Source organism: Pelodiscus sinensis, unplaced genomic scaffold, assembly GCF_049634645.1.
Source record: "Pelodiscus sinensis isolate JC-2024 unplaced genomic scaffold, ASM4963464v1 ctg92, whole genome shotgun sequence".
NCBI lineage: Eukaryota > Metazoa > Chordata > Testudines > Trionychidae > Pelodiscus > Pelodiscus sinensis.
In genome coordinates, this window is record NW_027465832.1 from 205,807 (window position 1) to 224,697 (window position 18,891).

General features: G+C 47.0%; 1 protein-coding gene across 5 annotated transcripts in view; it reads right to left on the reverse strand.

Annotated features, from left to right (window-relative positions):
* The window catches only part of LOC102445971 (microprocessor complex subunit DGCR8-like), a 137,171-nt gene that overhangs the window by 84,661 nt on the left and 33,619 nt on the right, over nucleotides 1-18,891 (reverse strand). For 4 of the 5 annotated variants that reach the window (XM_075914702.1, XM_075914704.1, XM_075914705.1 and 1 more), the window contains exons 2-4: nucleotides 10,208-10,280; nucleotides 8,062-9,066; nucleotides 7,372-7,531 (exon numbers count right to left, since the gene is read on the reverse strand). In XM_075914702.1, coding sequence (XP_075770817.1) covers nucleotides 7,372-7,531; nucleotides 8,062-8,781 — 880 coding nt within the window. In that variant the 5' untranslated portion in view covers nucleotides 8,782-9,066; nucleotides 10,208-10,280. The remainder of the gene's footprint in view (nucleotides 1-7,371; nucleotides 7,532-8,061; nucleotides 9,067-10,207; nucleotides 10,281-18,891) is intronic. The other variant, XM_075914703.1, reaches the window with a different exon arrangement.

An 18,891-nucleotide genomic window follows, 5' to 3' on the forward strand; every position in this document is an offset into this window, starting at 1 on the left:
AGCTGTTTCACCTCAACCTTCCTAAACATTATGCTTTTCACACTCCTCCCCCACTTCACTTTCCTCCTCTCACACTCTCACTTCTCTCTCTCAAGCCAACAAAACTATACCCCACTCCCATTCCTCCAGACACTTCAACACTGAATACCAACTCTACATCGTCACCATTTTTGCTTGTACACTGTCACTTTCCCTTGCCTTGTGTGTCCTTTTATGTTGTAAGCACTTTGGGGCAAAGTATCCCTTCTTGTGTTTGTACAGCGCCCAGTAATTTGAATGCTATCACATACCACCAACCACAATACTACACCCATTCTACGTACCCCCATCTAGGTGAATGAAGGCAGGTGGTCATTGTAGCCATGACTGAGCCTAATTTAAAATTCCAGTTTTTTTTTTGCCCAGTTAACCTCAATAGATACTCTTAAAATGGTTATTTCTGCAGCTATCTGTAAAGGGTCCTTAGTCGGGGGGAGGCACCGCTCACTCCCTAGAGTGCCCACCAGTATGTAAGGCATGTTTCAGCCTGGCTGTTGGGCAAGCAACAGCCCCTACGGCCCAGCCCGGGGTCAGGGTGCCAGGCAAGGGGGGGAACACAAATAGTTCAATGGTCACAGAAGGCTCAGCCCTGGGTCCGGGTGCTAGGCAATAGGGGTTCAGTCATTTAAAGTTCTGGCCGGGGTCCAGCCAAGCAAGGGTCGGGTCTCCTCACTCCCAGAGAGCCGACAAGAGCAGGGGGTTTGGCCCCACAGGAGGAACCTGCCACCCAAAGGTAGTGGTGGCAGGGTGGGAATGCAGGCCCACCCACTCCACTGCGTCCCGGCCCAGGGCCCTAATAGTGGAGGTCTTGCAGCCACTAGGTCGGCAGGGATCCAGGCCGTTCCATGCCGACTAGGTTGAGGGTCCGCAGGGGTCCAGGCCACAACGCGCTGCCCACCAGACCTCCATCTCCTAGCCTGTCACTGCGGGAGCCTTGGGTCTGCTTGGGTCGGCTGCCCAGCTCTGACTGAGCCCGCAGCTCTTATAGTCCTAGACCCGCCCTCTGGCTTCCTGTTGGCGGGGCCAGGCGTGGCTAGGTCCGCCTGCCAAGGGGTCATAGAGGGCGCTTCCTCTTCCGGGTCAGCGGTTGGCTATGTTGCTGTCCCGGGCTCATTACACTATCAAAGAGTAATAGGAATCTCACCTGCAGTCAAGACACAACCCAAACATGATTTCATCCTACAAGCTTGCATACTGAGATCAGCTACCTTTTTATGAAGGTGACAGCTCCAAACAATATTAGGGAAAATTCTTATGCTCACACTGAAGGCAGTATGGTCTCACTCATTCCTACCTTGAAAGCCACATAATGAACTATGCAAGCTGAAGGTTAGGATAATGTTTTGTTTTTGTTTTTAATATATAATGTGAAAAACGTATTCTCAATATTAGGGTATATCTACACAGCAAAGCTATTTCGAAATAACTTTCATAGCATTTACACAGCCAAACCGCTATTTCGAAATTAATTCAAAATAGCGGAGCGCTTATTTCGAATTTGGTAAACCTCATTCCACGAGGAATAATGCCAAATTCAAAATGGCTATTTTGAAATAAGTGCTGTGTAGACACTTATTTCAAAATAGGGAGCCTCCTGCCTTCCCAGGGAGACCTGGTGGCCACTCCAGCCTCAATCAAGAACACTCCTCTCCCTCCCCCCCCTTCCCCAGAGCCCTTAAAGGGGGCCAGCTCCAAGTCTGCCAGCCCAGAGCTAGCAGTCACTGCCCCTGACCCAGTGGCCCCAAAACATGAGCCAACAAGCCACTGGCAGCCAGCCCTCCACCGCTCCCCAGGAGCATTCTTCCAGTTCCCAGGAGCCTGTCAAGGCCCGGAGAAAGCAGGCGCTTTCCTGGTCCAGGGTGGAGATCATGGACCTTATTCAGGTTTGGGGGGGATGCCCCCAACTTCCATGATCTCAGCCCTAGACAGAGGAATGCGGCTATCTATGGCAGGAGAGCTGCCAGCCTGGCCACCAAAGGCCACATGCGAACCCAGGAGCAGGTTTGCATGAAAATCAAGTCAGTCCAGCGAGACACCCAAGCCTGAGCCCTGAGCTTCCCCTCCCCCTTCTTCCCCTTGCTTCCCCCTTCCAGCTCCCTCCTCCCAGGTTTCCCCCTCCCCTCTCCCACACTCTCTCCTGCCCTCTCCTGCCTCCTTTCCCCAGTCTCCCCAGAGTTTCATTCCCTCCCCCCCAGTTTTGTTAAAGAGAGTTTGTGTTCATGAAAATACGTGTATTTTATTTTACATCAGGAAGGGGGGTTAGGGAGGGGTAAGTGGAAGGATATCAGGGAGGAATGAAGCAGAAGCTCCCAGTGGGGCAGACCAAGGAGGCTCTTAGTGCTCCTCAGGTGGAAGCTCTCCCGCAGGGCCTCCTGGATACTGACAGCCCCCAGATGGACCTCCCAGATGGCAGCCTGCAGAAAGTGCAGCCAAGGTCACAGCAATGCGTTCACGGGAAGCACCAGAGTGCCCAGAGGCAGCTCTGGCTCCACAAAATCATCCAAAACCCAAGATTTGGTGGTGATGGGGGACTTCAACTATCCAGATGTTGGGAAAATAACACAGCGGGGCACAGACTATCCAGTAAGTTCTTGGACTGCACTGGAGACAACTTTTTATTTCAGAAGGTTGAAAAAGCTACCGGGGGGAAGCTGTTCTAGATTTGATCCTAATAAATAGGGAGGAACTGGTTGGGTATGTCTACACTACCCCGCTAGTTCGAACTAGCGGGGGTAATGTAGTCATCCGCAGTTGCAAATGAAGCCCGGGATTTGAATTTCCCGGGCTTCATTTGCATGAAGCCGGCCGGCGCCATGTTTAAATGCCGGCTAGTTCGAACCCCGTGCCGCGCGGCACGGGGTTCGAACTAGCCGGCATTTAAAAATGGCGCCGGCCGGCTTCATGCAAATGAAGCCCGGGAAATTCAAATCCCGGGCTTCATTTGCAACTGCGGATGACTACATTACCCCCGCTAGTTCGAACTAGCAGGGTAGTGTAGACATACCCGTTGAGAATTTGAAAGTGGAAGGCAGCTTGGGTGAAAGTGATCATTAAATAATAGAGTTCACAATTCTAAGGAAGGGTAAAAGGGAGAACAGCAAAATAGAGACAATGGATTTCAGGAAGGCGGATTTTGGTAAGCTCAGAGAGCTGATAGGTAAGGTCCCATGGGAATCAAGACAGAGGGGAAAAACAACTGAGGAGAGTTGGCAGTTTTTCAAAGGGACATTGTTAAGGGCCCAAAAGCAAGCTATTCCGCTGCGTCAGAAAGATAGAAAATATGGCAAAAGACCGCCTTGGCTTAACCACGAGATCTTGCATGATCTAAAAATAAAAAAGGAGTCCTATCAAAAATGGAAAGTAGGACAAATTACAAAGGATGTATATAGGCAAAGAGCACAGGAATGCAGGGGCAAGATTAGAAAGGCAAAGGCACAAAATGAGCTCAAACTATCTACGGGAATAAAGGGAAACAAGAAGACTTTTTATAAATACATTAGAAGCAAGAGGAAGACCAAGGACAGGGTAGGCTCAGTGAGGAGGGAGAAACAGTAACAGGAAACTTGGAACTGGCAGAGATGCTTAATGACTTGTTTCGGTCTTCACCAAGAATGCTAGTGGGAAGTGGGTAGGTTTAGAAGATAAAATAAAAAAAGAACATGTTAAAAATCACCTAGAAACATTAGATGGCTGCAAGTCACCAGGGCCTGATGAAATGCATCCCAGAATACTCAAGGAGCTGATAGCTAGAGGCTCAGATACCTCCTCTATCATCTTTGGAAAATCATGGGAGACAGGACAGATTCCAGAAGACTGGAAAAGGGCAAATATAGTGCCCATTTATAAAAAGGGAAATAAAGGGCAAATCTAGTGCCCATTTATAAAAAGGGAAATAAGAACAACCCAGGAAACTACAGACCAGTTAGTTTAACTTCTGTGCCAGGGAAGATAATGGAGCAAGTAATTACGGAAATCATCTGTAAACACTTGGAAGGTGGCAAGATGATAGGGAACAGCCAGTATGGATTTGTAAAGAACAAATCATGTCAAACCAATCGGATAGCTTTCTTTGATAGGATAACGAGTCCTGTGGAAAAGGGAGAAGCGGTGGATGTGGTATACCTAGACTTTAGTAAGGCGTTTGATACGGTCTCGCATGATATTCTTATTGATAAACTAGGCAAATACAACTTAGATGGGGCTACTATAAGGTGGGTGCATAACTGGCTGGATAACTGTACTCAGAGAGTAGTTATTAATGGTTCACAATCCTGCTGGAAAGGCATAACAAGTGGGGTTCCGCAGGGGTCTGTTTTGGGGCCGGCTCTGTTCAATATCTTCATCAACAATTTAGATATTGGCATAGAAAGTAAGCTTATTAAGTTTGCAGATGATACCAAACTGGGAGGGGTTGCGACTACTTTGGAGGATAGGGTCATAATTCAAAATGATCTGGACAAATTGGAGAAATGGTCTGAGGTAAACAGGATGAAGTTTAATAAAGACAAATGCAAAGTGCTCCACTTAGGAAGGAACAATCAGTTTCACGCACACAGAATGGGAAACGACTATCTGGGAAGGAGCACGGCAGAAAGGGATCTAGGGGTTATAGTGGACCACAAGCTGAATATGAGTCAGCAGTGTGATGCTGTTGCAAAAAAAGCAAACATGATTCTGGGATGCATTAACAGGTATGTTGTGAGCAAGACACGAGAAGTCATTCTTCCGCTCTACTCTGCGCTGGTTAGGCCTCAGTTGGAGTATTGTGTCCAGCTCTGGGCACCACATTTCAAGAAAGATGTGAAGAAATTGGAGAGGGTCCAGAGAAGAGCAACGAGCATGATTAAAGGTCTAGAGAACATGACCTATGAGGGAAGGCGGAATGAATTGGGTTTGTTTAGTTTAGAAAAGAGAAGATTGAGGGGAGACATGATAGCCGTTTTCAGGTATCTAAAAGGGTGTCATAAAGAGGAGGGAGAAAACATGTTCATCTTGGGCTCTGAGGATAGAACAAGAAGCAATGGGCTTAAACTGCAGCAAGGGAGGTTTAGGTTGGACATTAGGAAAAAGTTCCTAACTGTCAGGGTAGTCAAACACTGGAATAAATTGCCCAGGGAGGTTGTGGAATCCCCATCTCTGGAGATATGTAAGAGTAGGTTAGATAAATGTCTATCAGGGATGGTCTAGACAGTATTTGGTCCTGCCATGGGGGCAGGGGACTGGACTCGATGACCTCCCAAGGTCCCTTCCAGTCCTAGTATTCTATGATTCTATTAAATGAGTCATTTGTTCATAACTTGCAATTTACACACACACACCCCAAAGCTCTTTGAAAGTCTAAAAATAATTTTAAAACAAAAAAAGTTCAAAACTTCAGCTAGTAAAAGGTAAGCCAAGAAAGTTTAAAATGTTTATTCTCTCATAATAAACATAGCAAGGGGCTTCAAATTTTCAATAAATACTTTAATATATATATATATATATATATATATATATATATATATATATATATATATATATATATATATACACAAAATAAATTAGCTTTTTAAAAATTCCATTAAAAATCTATTCAAATATTTTATTCAAGGTTGCAAAACTGACAGCTACTCTTTATCTGGCAGTGAGCATCTACTGACAGCCTTAACTTTGTTTTGTTTTGATCTGAGGAAGTGGGTCTGGCCCACGAAAGCTCATCATCTAATAAACCATCTTGTTAGTCTTTAAAGTGCTACATTGTCCTGCATTTTGCTTTAACTTTGTTAGTTAACTCTTCAAGTGTCCTGATGCTTTCACAAAGTTTAACTTTTTTCCCCGTAAGTGATAATAAAGAGAGAAACCCAAAATAAACACCCTAAATCCTTTTGTCAGTAATAAAGCAACTAAAACAATGAAAATCATTAAAATAAACATTTAAAAATAATTATAGGTATTCCTATAAAATACAAAACATAATACTTCTTCTTTAAAATCTTGTAAAAGCTCAAAGAAGGACACCAGCTGGGTGGTTTAAAAACAAAAACCAACCTAGCAAACACACACACAAAAAATCAATGTAAAACAATAAAGCCCAACTATTAAACTCCTATTCAAAATAGGGATGTGAATGGTTATCACCCTTACTGGGTGATGCTTACTACTTACGGTCAACCAGTGGACTGCTCCAGCTCTGTGGGGCCTGGCACAGGCAGGGACACTCCAGCCTGACAGGATCAGCCCCCACCCCAGCTGGGGCCGCCGCCCAACACGTGGCCTCTGGCTCTGGCTGCAGCCCGGGCCACTGGAGAAGCTGCCGCCCAACACGTGGCCCCACCCCAGAGCAGCTGAGTAACCAGTGCATGGCTCTTGGAGGTGGGTGGGAGGCAAATTTTTGTAGAGGGAACCCTGCTCCTGGCTCCCCCACCCCCTGCAGCACACCGGGACTCTCTGATCCTGGAACATCCCTGGTCCTGCCGGACCGTGGATGTTGTTGAACTAGAGAGTTCCAGTTTATAGAGGTGCAACCTGTATGCTCATGACTCATTAAAGGGAACCCACACTCTCAACAACTCTCAAATTTCTCAGAGAGAGCACATAGACAATGGAAAATGTTTGAGCAATGGGGGCGAGTCTCCATGTCACAAGCATGAATATTTCCAACAAGCTGGAAGAAACTATAAAAGAAGGGGGAAATGACATCATAACTTGGCCTCTCTCCCCCCCAACTCAACACCTGGAAACATGTCTGGAAGACAAAGTCTTTGAACTGGGGACAGTGGTCCTGGGCTGGAAGGCCATTCTAGCCTGTGTACTTGAAGATCTGGGACCACTTTGTATAATCTATCAGGATGAGACATTACTTGATTAAAATCCTGTTTATAGAACTCAGATTACCTAAGAATTAAAAGTAAATTTGTGAACAGCTTTGATCTGTATGCTTACTACTTATAATCACTTTAAATCTCCATAGTTATATATCTGGGTGGTTTTTTTTTAATCTAAAAATACAAACCTGCCAGAGGTTTGTAGCTTGCCAACAAAATCAGTGTGAGAGCGCCCAGGTTAGCGGGACAGCAGGTTCAGCAGTCCAGTCCAGGTTGCAGCTAGAGAACCCTGTCACATCTCTAAATCCATAGAATAAAATTTCACATTACAGAGACTTGGAACACAAAAAATGTCAAACATTAAATTCTGAAATCTAGAAATTTTGTGGCCATATCCTATGAAGCAAGGCCCTTCAATAGTAAGAACCATATCAGTCTGTCTTTACTAAGTTCCTACATTGAATTACCTAGAATTCTACATACACACACACTACAGAAAAAAACAGAGTTGTAATGAAAAGTAATTTACTTTTAAGTACGGTTTTTATTTTGGTCATCATTGGCTGTACACTTGTCTCTCCATCAGATGGATGGTCACTCTCTCCTCCATATTTCTCATCTAGCCTCCTCTTTTTGGGAGCTTGAAGGCCCTCTTCCAGCAGAGCATCCACATCATTGTCAAAATCATCCTGAAAGAGACAGGGTCAGATACCATCCTTCTGTAACTACTACTATCTCTTGCTCTGTCAACAAAGAGTACAAATAATTTCTACATAGTTTGACTATAAAGTTAGATGAAAGATTCCCAATGCCATGGAAAGGAGACTGAAAACCAAGGAGGTACATTTTCATAAGTGGTCACTGGCTCAGCAACTGGTATTTCATGATAGTCTGAGAGGCCTCATTCAGTTGCTACATATACAGGCAGCCCGTAAAGAATCTAAGAAGGCAATATACCATAATACAGAGCTAAATTCAGCACCTTCTAAAGTCTTTTGCTGTATCATTCCCAAATTTCACAAATTTTAAATCACCAAAATGCTTACCATAAAGGATACTTTAATTCAATTAATTAAAGTTGTACAAAATTGACAGCATTTTCTTCTGTTGAAGAATTTAAAGCATTTTGGTCTTCAGGACTGCAAGCTCTTAAATGCGGTCTTTATTGCACATCTTTGCACAAATTTTTATAATCACTTGGCAAAAATTATTTACATACCTCATAAGAGTAATTCAAGGTTTCTTCATCCACTTTATCTCTTTGAACGATTGCTTTAGATGTGAACCCTTCTCCTTCATCAATTTCCATCAAATTGTCAGTAAAATCTTCTAACTCATCCAGGATAGCATATTCCACTCTCTTTTCCTGATCAATATCATTTTCATCATACTTCTTGCCATCATTTTCACCTCCTACACCTACAGCTTTACCACTACTACCACCAAAAGGACAAACATACAAATCCCCATTGACATTATTAATACTAAAATCTGTATCTGGCTTATAATCTTGCTCAGCTCCAGTGTACAGAACTTTTCTGTCTTTGATTTGGCAGCTTTCTGTAAAGCTAACACTAATTTTTACATCTTTAAGTAACTTAAGATCAGGGATGAACTTTCGAACTGAAGGTGCATGACGAGCAGTTCTTGGGCTTTGGTCACTATTGTTAGGGTCTATTATAAGACAAGTTTTGTAGCAAGCAGATCCCTTTGTTAGAAGCTGTGTTCTGCAGACGGCGTGTGTGTCCCTAGCAGGTGTATCTGACTGTCCATCACCACCAGAGCCAACGTCCATTACCTCTGCATCACTGGACGTTTGCAGGGGAGGTGGTGGAGGCTGTTCATTAGGCGGCAGAGGTGGGGGACAAGTATGGTTCTCCACATTCATTTCTCTTGCTGGTTCTTTGGGGAGGGGAGGTACATCTTCAGTTTTCTCCATATTCAAACTGTATCACTACTGTTTTAAAAAACAAGGCTTTGAATAAACGTATATAATCTATATCCTAACATGTACAAGTCCATCAAGATAGGTTTATCATGTTCTATTCAATATGCAACACTGATGATTCAGTTAAGCTGACTACATTGTTCTTTTCATTAATGTAGACAGCTTTCAGAATCACTGTCTCAATTATTGGAAATCACAATGCATTCAGCTTAATAGCTGAAGACTAAGTAGAGTGCATCTTCACTGAATAAGCAGGTCTCCTTTTCTTCTTTCAACCTACAAAAAGAAAAAGATTTGTCACAGAAGAACTTGAAAGGCAACTGTCCCATTCATCAGAGGTGAAAATGGATTTCGTTCCGTTCCACTTCTATTCAATTTCCAACTGGTCGTAATGTTCTTTTTACCAGAATTAAGAGTTTTCATTGCTTCATTGTTTGTGTGCCAGAATCACATTCTGCCAGCACAGTTCTAGGAAAACCAATCATTAATGTGCCATGACCAGCAGGTGCAAAGCACTGATTTTTAAACAGATCAGATAAAAACAGCTGGTGTGGGTATTAAGTATCTTAGTAACAGAGTGCTATCTATAGAACCAAAAGACAATTAGTTTGCAATGTTAAAGCAGGCCAAATGTTAATTCTCCATTATTTGACCATATTCTTAAACTACAGTAGATTATTTTCTTCAGTGTCCAACTCACTATTTGCAATACAGGTTGAACCTCCCAAATCTGGGACTCTCTACTCCGACAACATCCCTGGTCCGGCAAGGCCATGGATGTTGCTGGACCAAAGAGCCTCGGGAAAGCAGGGTCTGCGGAGTCCCACCTGGGCCAGCAGTGGCTAGGCAGGGGAAACCACGGTGTCAGCCAGCCAGAATCTGGGAGCCTCTGTCCTGGCCAGGGAACTCCCGGTATCAGTGGGGTCAGGCGGTCAGAGCACCCCGTCCGGGGAACCCTGAGAACTCCCCAGTGGCAGAGGGGCCATGCAGCGGCCCAGAAGCCCCAGCTGGGGAACTGTGGCAGAAAGGCCAGGCAAAAGCTGGGAGTCCCAGCCCCAGCAGGAGAATCCCTGGTGGCAGCAGGGCCAACAAACCCTGGGAAACCCCCCAGCGGCAGCAGATTCAGCGGCAGCCAGGCAGCCCTTTCTGGGAACCCCCTAGGTGCAATGGAGCCAGGCCACAGCAGCGGGGCAGGTGCAGCCGGGGGGCCTGGGGACTGGGAAACCCCGAGGAACCCCCAGTGGTACTGGGGCCAGCAGTGGCTGAACAGGGCTTGAGCGGCCGGGAGGTCCTGGTTGGAGAACCCCTGGTGGCAGCGGGCAGGGAGCCTTGGCCGGGCCAGAGTTAGTGGGGCAACAGCCTAGAGAGCCCCAGGGAGAGGAGCTGGCAGCAGGGCAGCCAGCAGTGTAGCACTGACCTCCTCTGGTCCAGCAAACTCCCTGGTCCGGGACGCCTCAGGTCCCAAGGGTGCTGGACCAAGGAGGTCCATCCTGTATTTAAAAAGAGTAGTTTATATCAGAAATTACTCTCTGGATACTATAACACAGAAAAATTGATCATCTACTAAAAGGTCATGAGTAGAGCTTTTCTAAGTAGGGATACTAGCAGCTGTATGATCTTATATCCATGACTATTACAAGTCACTTGAATTCCTTACACATGGCAGACATTTAGAAATACACACCTTGGACTACAAAAAAGCAGATTTTGACTCCCTCAGAGATCTGATGGGCAGAATCCCCTAGGATGCTAACACGAAGGGGAAAGGAATCCAGGACAGCTGGCAGTATTTTAAAGAAGCCTTATTGAAGGCACAGAAAGAAACCATCCCGACGCGTAGCAAGAGAGGCAAACATGGTAGGAGACCGGATTGGCTTACAGGGGAAATCCTTGGTGAACTTAAGCACAAAAAGGAAGCTTACAAAAAGTGGAAACTTGGACAAATGACCAGGGAGGAGTTTAAAGGTATAGCTCGAGAATGCCGGGGGGTTATCAGGAAGGCGAAAGTGCAAATGGAATTGCAACTGGCTAAGGATGTGAAGGATAACAAGAAAGGTTTCTACAGGCATGCTGACAAGAAGAAGGTGATCAGAGAGGGTGTGCGGCCCCTAATGGCTGAAGGAGGTAACCTAGTGACAGATGATGTGGGGAAAGCTGAAGTACTCAATGCTTTCTTTGCCTCTGTATTCATGGACAAGGTTGGCTCCTGGACTTGTGCGCTAAGTGACGCAAGATGGGATGAAGATGGACAGCCCGTGGTGGGTAAAGAACAGGTTAGGAACTATTTAGAAAAGCTAGACGTACACAAATCCATGAGCCTGGATTTAGTGCATCCGAGGGTACTGAGGGAGTTGGCAAATGTCATTGAGGAGCCTTTGGCCATTATCTTTGAAAAGTCATGGAGATCGGGAGACATCCCGGATGATTGGAAAAAGGCAAATGTAGTACCCATCTTCAAAAAAGGGAAAAAGGACGATCCAGGGAACTATAGGCCGGTCAGTCTTACCTCGGTTCCTGGAAAAATCATGGAAGGGATCCTTAAGGAATCCATTTTGAGGCACTTGGAAGAGGGGAAAGTGATTAGGAATAGTCAGCATGGATTCACAAAGGGCAAGTCGTGCCTGACCAATCTGATTAGCTTCTATGATGAGGTAACTGGCTCTGTGGATATGGGAAAGTCAGTGGATGTGATACACCTTGACTTTAGCAAGGCTTTTGATACAGTCTCCCACAATATTCTTTGCTGCAAGTTAAGGGAATAAGGATTGACTAAATGGACGGTAAGATGGATAGACAGCTGGCTAGAAAGCCGGGCCCAGCAGGTAGTGATCAACGCCTCGATGTCAGGATGGCGGTCGGTTTCTAGCAGAGTGCCCCAAGGTTCGGTTCTAGGACCGGTTTTGTTCAATATCTTTATTAATGACCTGGATGAGGGGATGGATTGCACCCGCAGCAAGTTTGCAGATGACACTAAGCTGGAGGGAGAGGTAGATACGCTTAAGGGCAGAGATAGGGTCCAGAGTGACACAGACAAATTGGAGGATTGGGCCACAAGAAATCTGATGAGGTTCAACAAGGACAAGTGTAGAGTCCTGCACTTGGGACGGAAGACTCCCAAGCATAGTTACAAGCTGGGGACCAACCAGTTAAGTAGTAGTTCTGCAGAAAAGGACCTGAGGGTTACAGTGGATGAGAAGCTGGATATGAGTCAACAGTGTGCCCTTGTAGCCAAGAAGGCTAATAGCATATTAGGTTGCATTAAGAGGAGCACTGCCAGCAGATCCAGAGATGTCATTATTCCCCTTTATTCGGCTCTGGTAAGGCCACATCTGGAGTATTGTGTGCAGTTCTCGCGCCCCCCCCCCCCCCCCCCCACTACAAAAAGGACGTGGACACATTGGAGAGGGTCCAGCGGAGGGCAGCCAAAATGATTAGGGGGCTGGAGCATATGACTTATGAGGAGAGGCTGAGGGACTTGGGTCTGTTTAGTCTGCAGAAGAGAAGAGTGAGGGGGGATTTGATAGCAGCCTTCAACTTCCTGAAGGGAGGTTCCAAAGAGGATGGAGAAATGCTGTTCTCAGTAGTGACAGATGGCAGAACAAGGAGCAATGGTCTCAAGTTGTGGTGGGAGAGATCCAGGTTGGATATTAGGAAAAACTATTTCACTAGGAGGGTGGTGAAGCACTGGAATGGGTTACCTAGGGAAGTAGTGGATTTAGTTGGGATTGGTCCTGCCTAGAGCAGGGGGCTGGACTTGATGACCTTCTGAGGTCTCTTCCAGCTCTATGGGTCTATGATTCTAAATCCAGATTGCTAAAAGTAAAGTCTTGTAACCATTACTATTAATTTTGAACAGCATCTACTAGCCAAAGTATTTTATATACTTTAGACTGGCACAAGCATTTAATTGCGCTATGTACATTGTCATGGCAAATAGGCTCTTAATACCATTGTACTTGTTTTTCTATAGCATGTGGAGAGAGGGGAGGAGGTTAATTATATTTCAAAAGCGACAAGGAGTCCTGGGACACCTTATAGACTAACAGATGTATTGGAGCAAAAGCTTTTGTGGGCTTTCGTGGGCACGAAAGCTTATGCTCCAATACATCTGTTAGTCCAGTGGTCTCCAACCTTTTTACACCCATGATCACTTTTTAAGTCTCAGAACAGGCGAAGATCTACCGCCCTGCCCCTTCCTTGAAGCCCCGCCCTCTCTATTCTCCTGTCCATCACTTGCTATCCCCAGTCCTTATGCAATATATACAATTAAAATCACATGTTTATAGTGTGACGGCGCGTTGGGGGTCCCCTGTCTCCTGCACCCCAGAATGGCACAAACAGACCGCACCAGCCGGTGGAATAGAGGAAGTTTATTGCCTCTCCAGGACACAGCACAGATGTAATCTGGTCACAGAGCTGGGCTAGGATGCATCAGGCCCCCTTGAGATGGGGGAGACTGGGCCCCTAAACTCCAGCCCCTTTCCCTAGGCTGTCTCCTCCATGCTCCCAGACAGCAACTAACCCACCACTCCTCCAGCCCTGCCCCCCAGCCAGGGCAGCATCCACCTTCCTTTGTTCCTCTCCATGGGGGGTGTCTGGTTCAACAAGTTTGGCATCACCTTTGCATAGTGAGGTTTTCCCTGCTGGGTCTTGCTCCAGACAGCAGGGGTCACCACAGCCCAGCAAGTACCCCCACTACGTCACAATAGTTATGAAATAAATGGTCTGTTTTTAATTCATGCTATTTAATGTCAAATGAAGCATTTACAATTATACATTTTGTTCTCTGCTATTTTGTAAATCTAAAATCAAGTATTGATAATTATATATTTTTTCTTCCAATAACAAAGTCTCAGTGTGACACCTGTGACTGAACAGTATCTGCCAGTGTCTTGAAGTCTGGGTTGTAGTCTGAGATTGCTAGTCGTATACAGTCCAGCAGATGGGCATCTGTGATCCTGCGCTCAGCCTGGGAAGCTTACTTCAGCACAGCTGGAGCTAGACACAGCCTCCCTGGGCTGAACGCAGGGCAGCCGGGCTGGAGGGAAGAGAAGTGGCTGCCCGGCCAGCTGGCCATCAGGCTCAGCCAGGGTGCACCAAGCTCCACATCGGCAGGCGCAGAGGAGAAGCTGCCAATCAGCTGGAGCGCGGGGCAGCCTCTTTCAGCTGAAAGCCACAGTCAGTTTGCTGGGGTGTTTCAGCCCTCCAGACCTCCCAGCTCCCACCATTCCTCGCAGCTACTCACCTGTGTTGTTGCTCGGTGAGTAGCTGCTCCTCAAATGAGGAAATCTAATGTAAATGTACTGTGCAGGCGCGCAGTTCAGAGAGGGGCTCAAGAGCTACTCTTAGAGCCCCTGAGATCTACTGGTTGGTGACCACGGTGTTAGTCTATAAGGTGCCACAGGACTTGTCGCTTTTGCAGATCAAGACTAACACGGCTACCCCTCCGATAATTATATTTCAGTTGTCTGTGCTGGGCCAGGAGTAGCTAGGGAAGAAGAGAGGCCACTTTTATGGTTATTTCTTACCTGCAAATTTGGTTTCCCCCAGTCCCTTTTGTGCCACCCCTACAATGGGTGTAAGACCTCCTACCACCAGGAAATAAAGTGATGTTACTCCCTGAGTCAGCTGGCTGAGTCTGCTCTGTTCAGAATCTTCCCAGGCAGTAGCGAGATTGTACCCACACAAGAAGTCTTAGTAATACCACCATGTGACGGACCAGCGTGGGTCTGGGCACTGCTGAGGGCATCAGCTCAGGGCAAATTGCTCAAAACCAGGGCTACTTACAGCCCCCGACTGGAGACCTTTCCCAAATAGGCCACACACCAGCCACACCGAGCACTTCAGCTACCAATCTTTACATTTTAGATCTTACCCACAAGATCACGCAGGGTCAATCCTTTAGAATCTAAAGGTTTATTAATAAAAGAAAGAAAAGGTTGAGAGTGAGGTTGTTAAGGACAATACATCACATACATCCATCACAGAGTGCTTGATGCAGGCTCTTAGCAGAGCTGTTACAAACTGCTAGTTTAGAAGTCTCTGGAGTACATCCTATGTCAGGACAGGTCAGCAATCCTTCCCGGCTCTCGGTCCCTAGCAAGGCTGCATCTGGGATCAGGAGCAAGATTGAAGACAAGATGGAGATGGCCTCATGGGGTTTTTACATTCCTGGAGTCTCCCAAACTGGAGCTGGTCACGTGATCGAGCAACCTGTCTGTGTTTCACATGCACGTAGCCATGAGGCACTGGCAGGCCTGTAGGCTTCCAGACGCATTTCTCAGGTGTGTATTGGCCACTCTGTCTGAGACAGAGCAATGGGCCTGGACTGCCTGTTGTGAGGAAGGATTATTCAGTGAATGGCTGTGCTAACTAGCGCTGCTCCATGGACAATGGCGCTCAGAGACATTTACAGTATATGTACAGAGCCCATATTCATAACTTCACATACAAAAATCATACATGTACATGAGTATCATACATAGAATCAGCAGAGTACAAGCTTCCATTTGACACCTCACATGGCCCCCTTTGTACAGAATTTGGGGCAAACACCCCCCGTGGGTGCAACAGTGATCTGTCTGCTCACTTTAAAATCCACTAACGTGACACACTACACATGAAAAAAAAAGTGCAAAATGTCTGGGTTGCCATAGGGAAGGAGTGGGCAATAATTGTAAGGGGGGGGGCACTTAATGAAGCACTGAAACTGGGAGCCATGAGCCATTTAAAAAGGATCCTGCTGCCTGAGCCACAGCCTGGAAATTTAGTGGCATGGGCAGCAGGATATAAATAGAAAGCAACCAGATGCAATCCGAGGGCTGGATCAAAGTGTTAGGTGGGCTGAATCCAGCCCCCGGGCTGCATCTTGACCACCCTTGTCATAGGGGGACTTAAATAAACCAATTAGAATTCTCCATGGGTATGTCTACACTACAGCGTTATTTCAATAGTTAATTCGAAATAAGTTATGTCACATTTCAGGAAAGATGTGGAGAAATTGGAGAGGGTACAGAGAAGAGCGACAAGAATGATTAAAGGTCTAGAGAACATGACCTATGAAGCCAGGCTTCATGAACTGGGCTTGTTTAGTTTGGAAAAAAGAAGATTAAGGGGGGACATGATAGCGGTTTTCAAATATCTAAAAGGGTGTCACAAGGAGGAAGGAGAAAATTTGTTCCTCTTGGTTTCTGAGGACAGGACAAGGAGTAATGGGCTTAAAGTGCAGCAGGGGAGGTTTAGATTGGACATTAGGAAAAAATTCCTAACTGTCAGGGTGGTCAAACACTGGAATAAATTGCCAAGGGAGGTGGTGGAATCTCCCTCTCTGGAGATATTTAAGAACAGGTTAGATAGACATCTGTCAGGGATGGTGTAGACGGAGCTTGGTCCTGCCTTGAGGGTGGGGGGCTGGACTCGATGACCTCTCGAGGTCCCTTCCAGTCCTATGATTCTATGAAATAACACATCTAAACACAAAACGCATTTCAAAATAGCATTTTGCTATTTCGAAACAGCACGCCCACACTGAGTGGACTCTGAATCGCATTTAAGGCCGTCCGGAACCAGGTCCAGCAGGGCATCAAGTCAGGAGTTACTTTGTGTGGCTGCTGCCTAAGGCTATCTGAGGCCTGTGCTTAAAGGGACCCCCCCCGGACAACCGGTTCTCAGCTTTCCCTGCTTGCTTGCCTACCTCGACGAGGGACAGCAAAGCATTATGTCTCTGCGTGCTCTGGTTGCCCTCACTCGGGACACCACAGCACTCTGCAACATGGAGACAGAGCTGTCCCTGGGCACTCTGGTGCTTCTTGTAGATGCGTTGCTACAAGCCTGGCTGCACTTTCTGCAGGCTGCCATCCGGGAGGTCCATAGGTGGGCTGTCAGTATCCAGGAGGCCCTGCGGGAGAGCTTCCATCCTGAGGAGCACTAAGGGTATGTCTACACTACAAAGTTAATTCGAACTAATGGATGTTAGTTTGAATTAACTTTCATAGGCGCTACACTAGCGCTCCGCTAGTTCGAACTTAATTCGAACTAGCGAAGCGCTTAGTTCGAACTAGGTAAACCTCATTCTACGAGGACTAAGCCTAGTTCGAACTTACTAGTTCGAATTAAGGGGTGTGTAGCCCCTTAATTCGAACTAGTGGGAGGCTAGCCCTCCCCAGCTTTCCCTGGTGGCCACTCTGGCCAACACCAGGGAAACTCGTCCGCCCCCCTGCCGGCCCCGGACCCCTTAAAGGGGCACGGGCTGGCTACGGTGCCCGTGCCAGGTGCAAGCCTGCCAGCACCCAGCCAGCAGACCCTGCACCTGGCACAGCTCGAGCCAGCCACCCGATGCCCCCCAGCCCTCCCCCTCTTCCCAGGACCAGGCTGGCGGCTCCCGGGAGCTTGCCCAGGACCACAAGAGGTGGGCACCCACCTGGTCTACTGCGGACATCATGGACCTCGTCCGCGACCTCCGCACTAGGCACAGGAAAGTGACCATCTAGGGCAGGAGAGCTGCCAGCCTGGCCACCCAGGAGCAGGTGTGCATGAAAATCAAGGTGGTCCACTGAGACTGCCGACCCTGAGCTTACAATGGCTGTACTGGGTCAGACCAAAGGTCCATATAGCCCAGTAGCCTGTCTGCCGACAGCGGCCATCCCTAGGGACCCTGGTGGGGATGGACCGAAGACAGTGACCAAGCCATTTGTCTCGTGCCATCCATCTCCAGCCTTCCACAAACTTTGGGCAGGGAAACCACTCCTACCCCCTGGCTAATACCACAACATGGACCCAACCTCCATGAATTGATCTAACTTCTCTTTAAACTCTGTTCTAGTTCTAGCCTTCACAGCCTCCTGCAGCAAGGAGTTCCACAGGTTGACTCTTTGCTTTGTGAAGAAGAACTTTCTGTTACTAGTTTGAAGCCTGCTACCCATTCCTTTCCTTTGGTGTCCTCTAGTCCTTCTATTATGGGAACTAATGAAGAACTTTTCTTGATGCACCCTATCCACCCCACTCATGCTTTTATAGACCTCTATCATATCCCCCCTCAGTCTCCTCTTTTCTAAACTGAAAAGTCCCAGTCTCTTTAGCCTCTCTTCATATGGGACCTGTTCCAAACCTCTGATCATTTTAGTTGCCCTCCCCTCTCCCAGCCTCTCTCTTCCCCTCTCCCACCTCCTTTTCCCAGTCTCCCTGAGTTTTGTTCAATAAAGAGAGATTCTATTTTTGACCACACGTTTTCTTTATTTTGTACATTAGGAAGGGGGGCTAGGGAAGGATAAGTGGAAGGATGTGAGGGAGGAATGGGGTACGAGCCCCCGATGGGGAGGACTGGGCTGGCTCTGCGGGCTTCTGGGGGTGGAAGCTCTCCTGCAGCCCCCCAATTGCCCCCTCTCCCCAGATGGCAGCCTGCGGCAAGTGCAGCCGGTCTGATGGCCGAGTGCTGTGATGTGCCCAGTGTGGGCACTCGGGGCACTCCAAGACAGGACTGCTTTGCAAGCGGGGCACCCGTGAGAACTGTCTGTCCGGGGTGGGGGTCGGGTCCCTTTAAGCACAGCCCTCGGCTAGCCTGAGGCAGCAACTCCACGCTCTAAGTCCTCATCTGATGCCCTGCCGGCACTGCTTCCGGCCATCCTTAACCCCGGTTCAGGGTCCACTCAATGTGGACATGCTAGTTCTAATTAGCAAAACGCTAATTCCAACTAGTTTTTTTAGTCTGGATGCGTTCATTCGAACTAAGCTAATTCGAACTAACTAATTCGAACTAAGTTAGTTCGAATTAGCGCTGTAGTGTAGACATACCCTTCTTTATTTTGGTAGCCTCTCTAATCTCCGTCAGCATTTCAATGTCAGTATCGCTGTCCTGGTCAGGTGGTCGGTAATATATCCCTACTGCTAATTTCTTATTATTGGAGCATGGAATTACTATCCGTAGCGATTCTATTGAACATGTTGATTCACTTAATATTTTTATTTCATTTGATTCTACATTATCTTTCACATACAGTGCCACTCCGCCACCCATCCGGCCTGCTCTATCCTTTCTATATATTTTATATCCCGGTATGATTGTGTCCCACAGATTTTCCTCATTCCAGCAGGTTTCAGTGATGC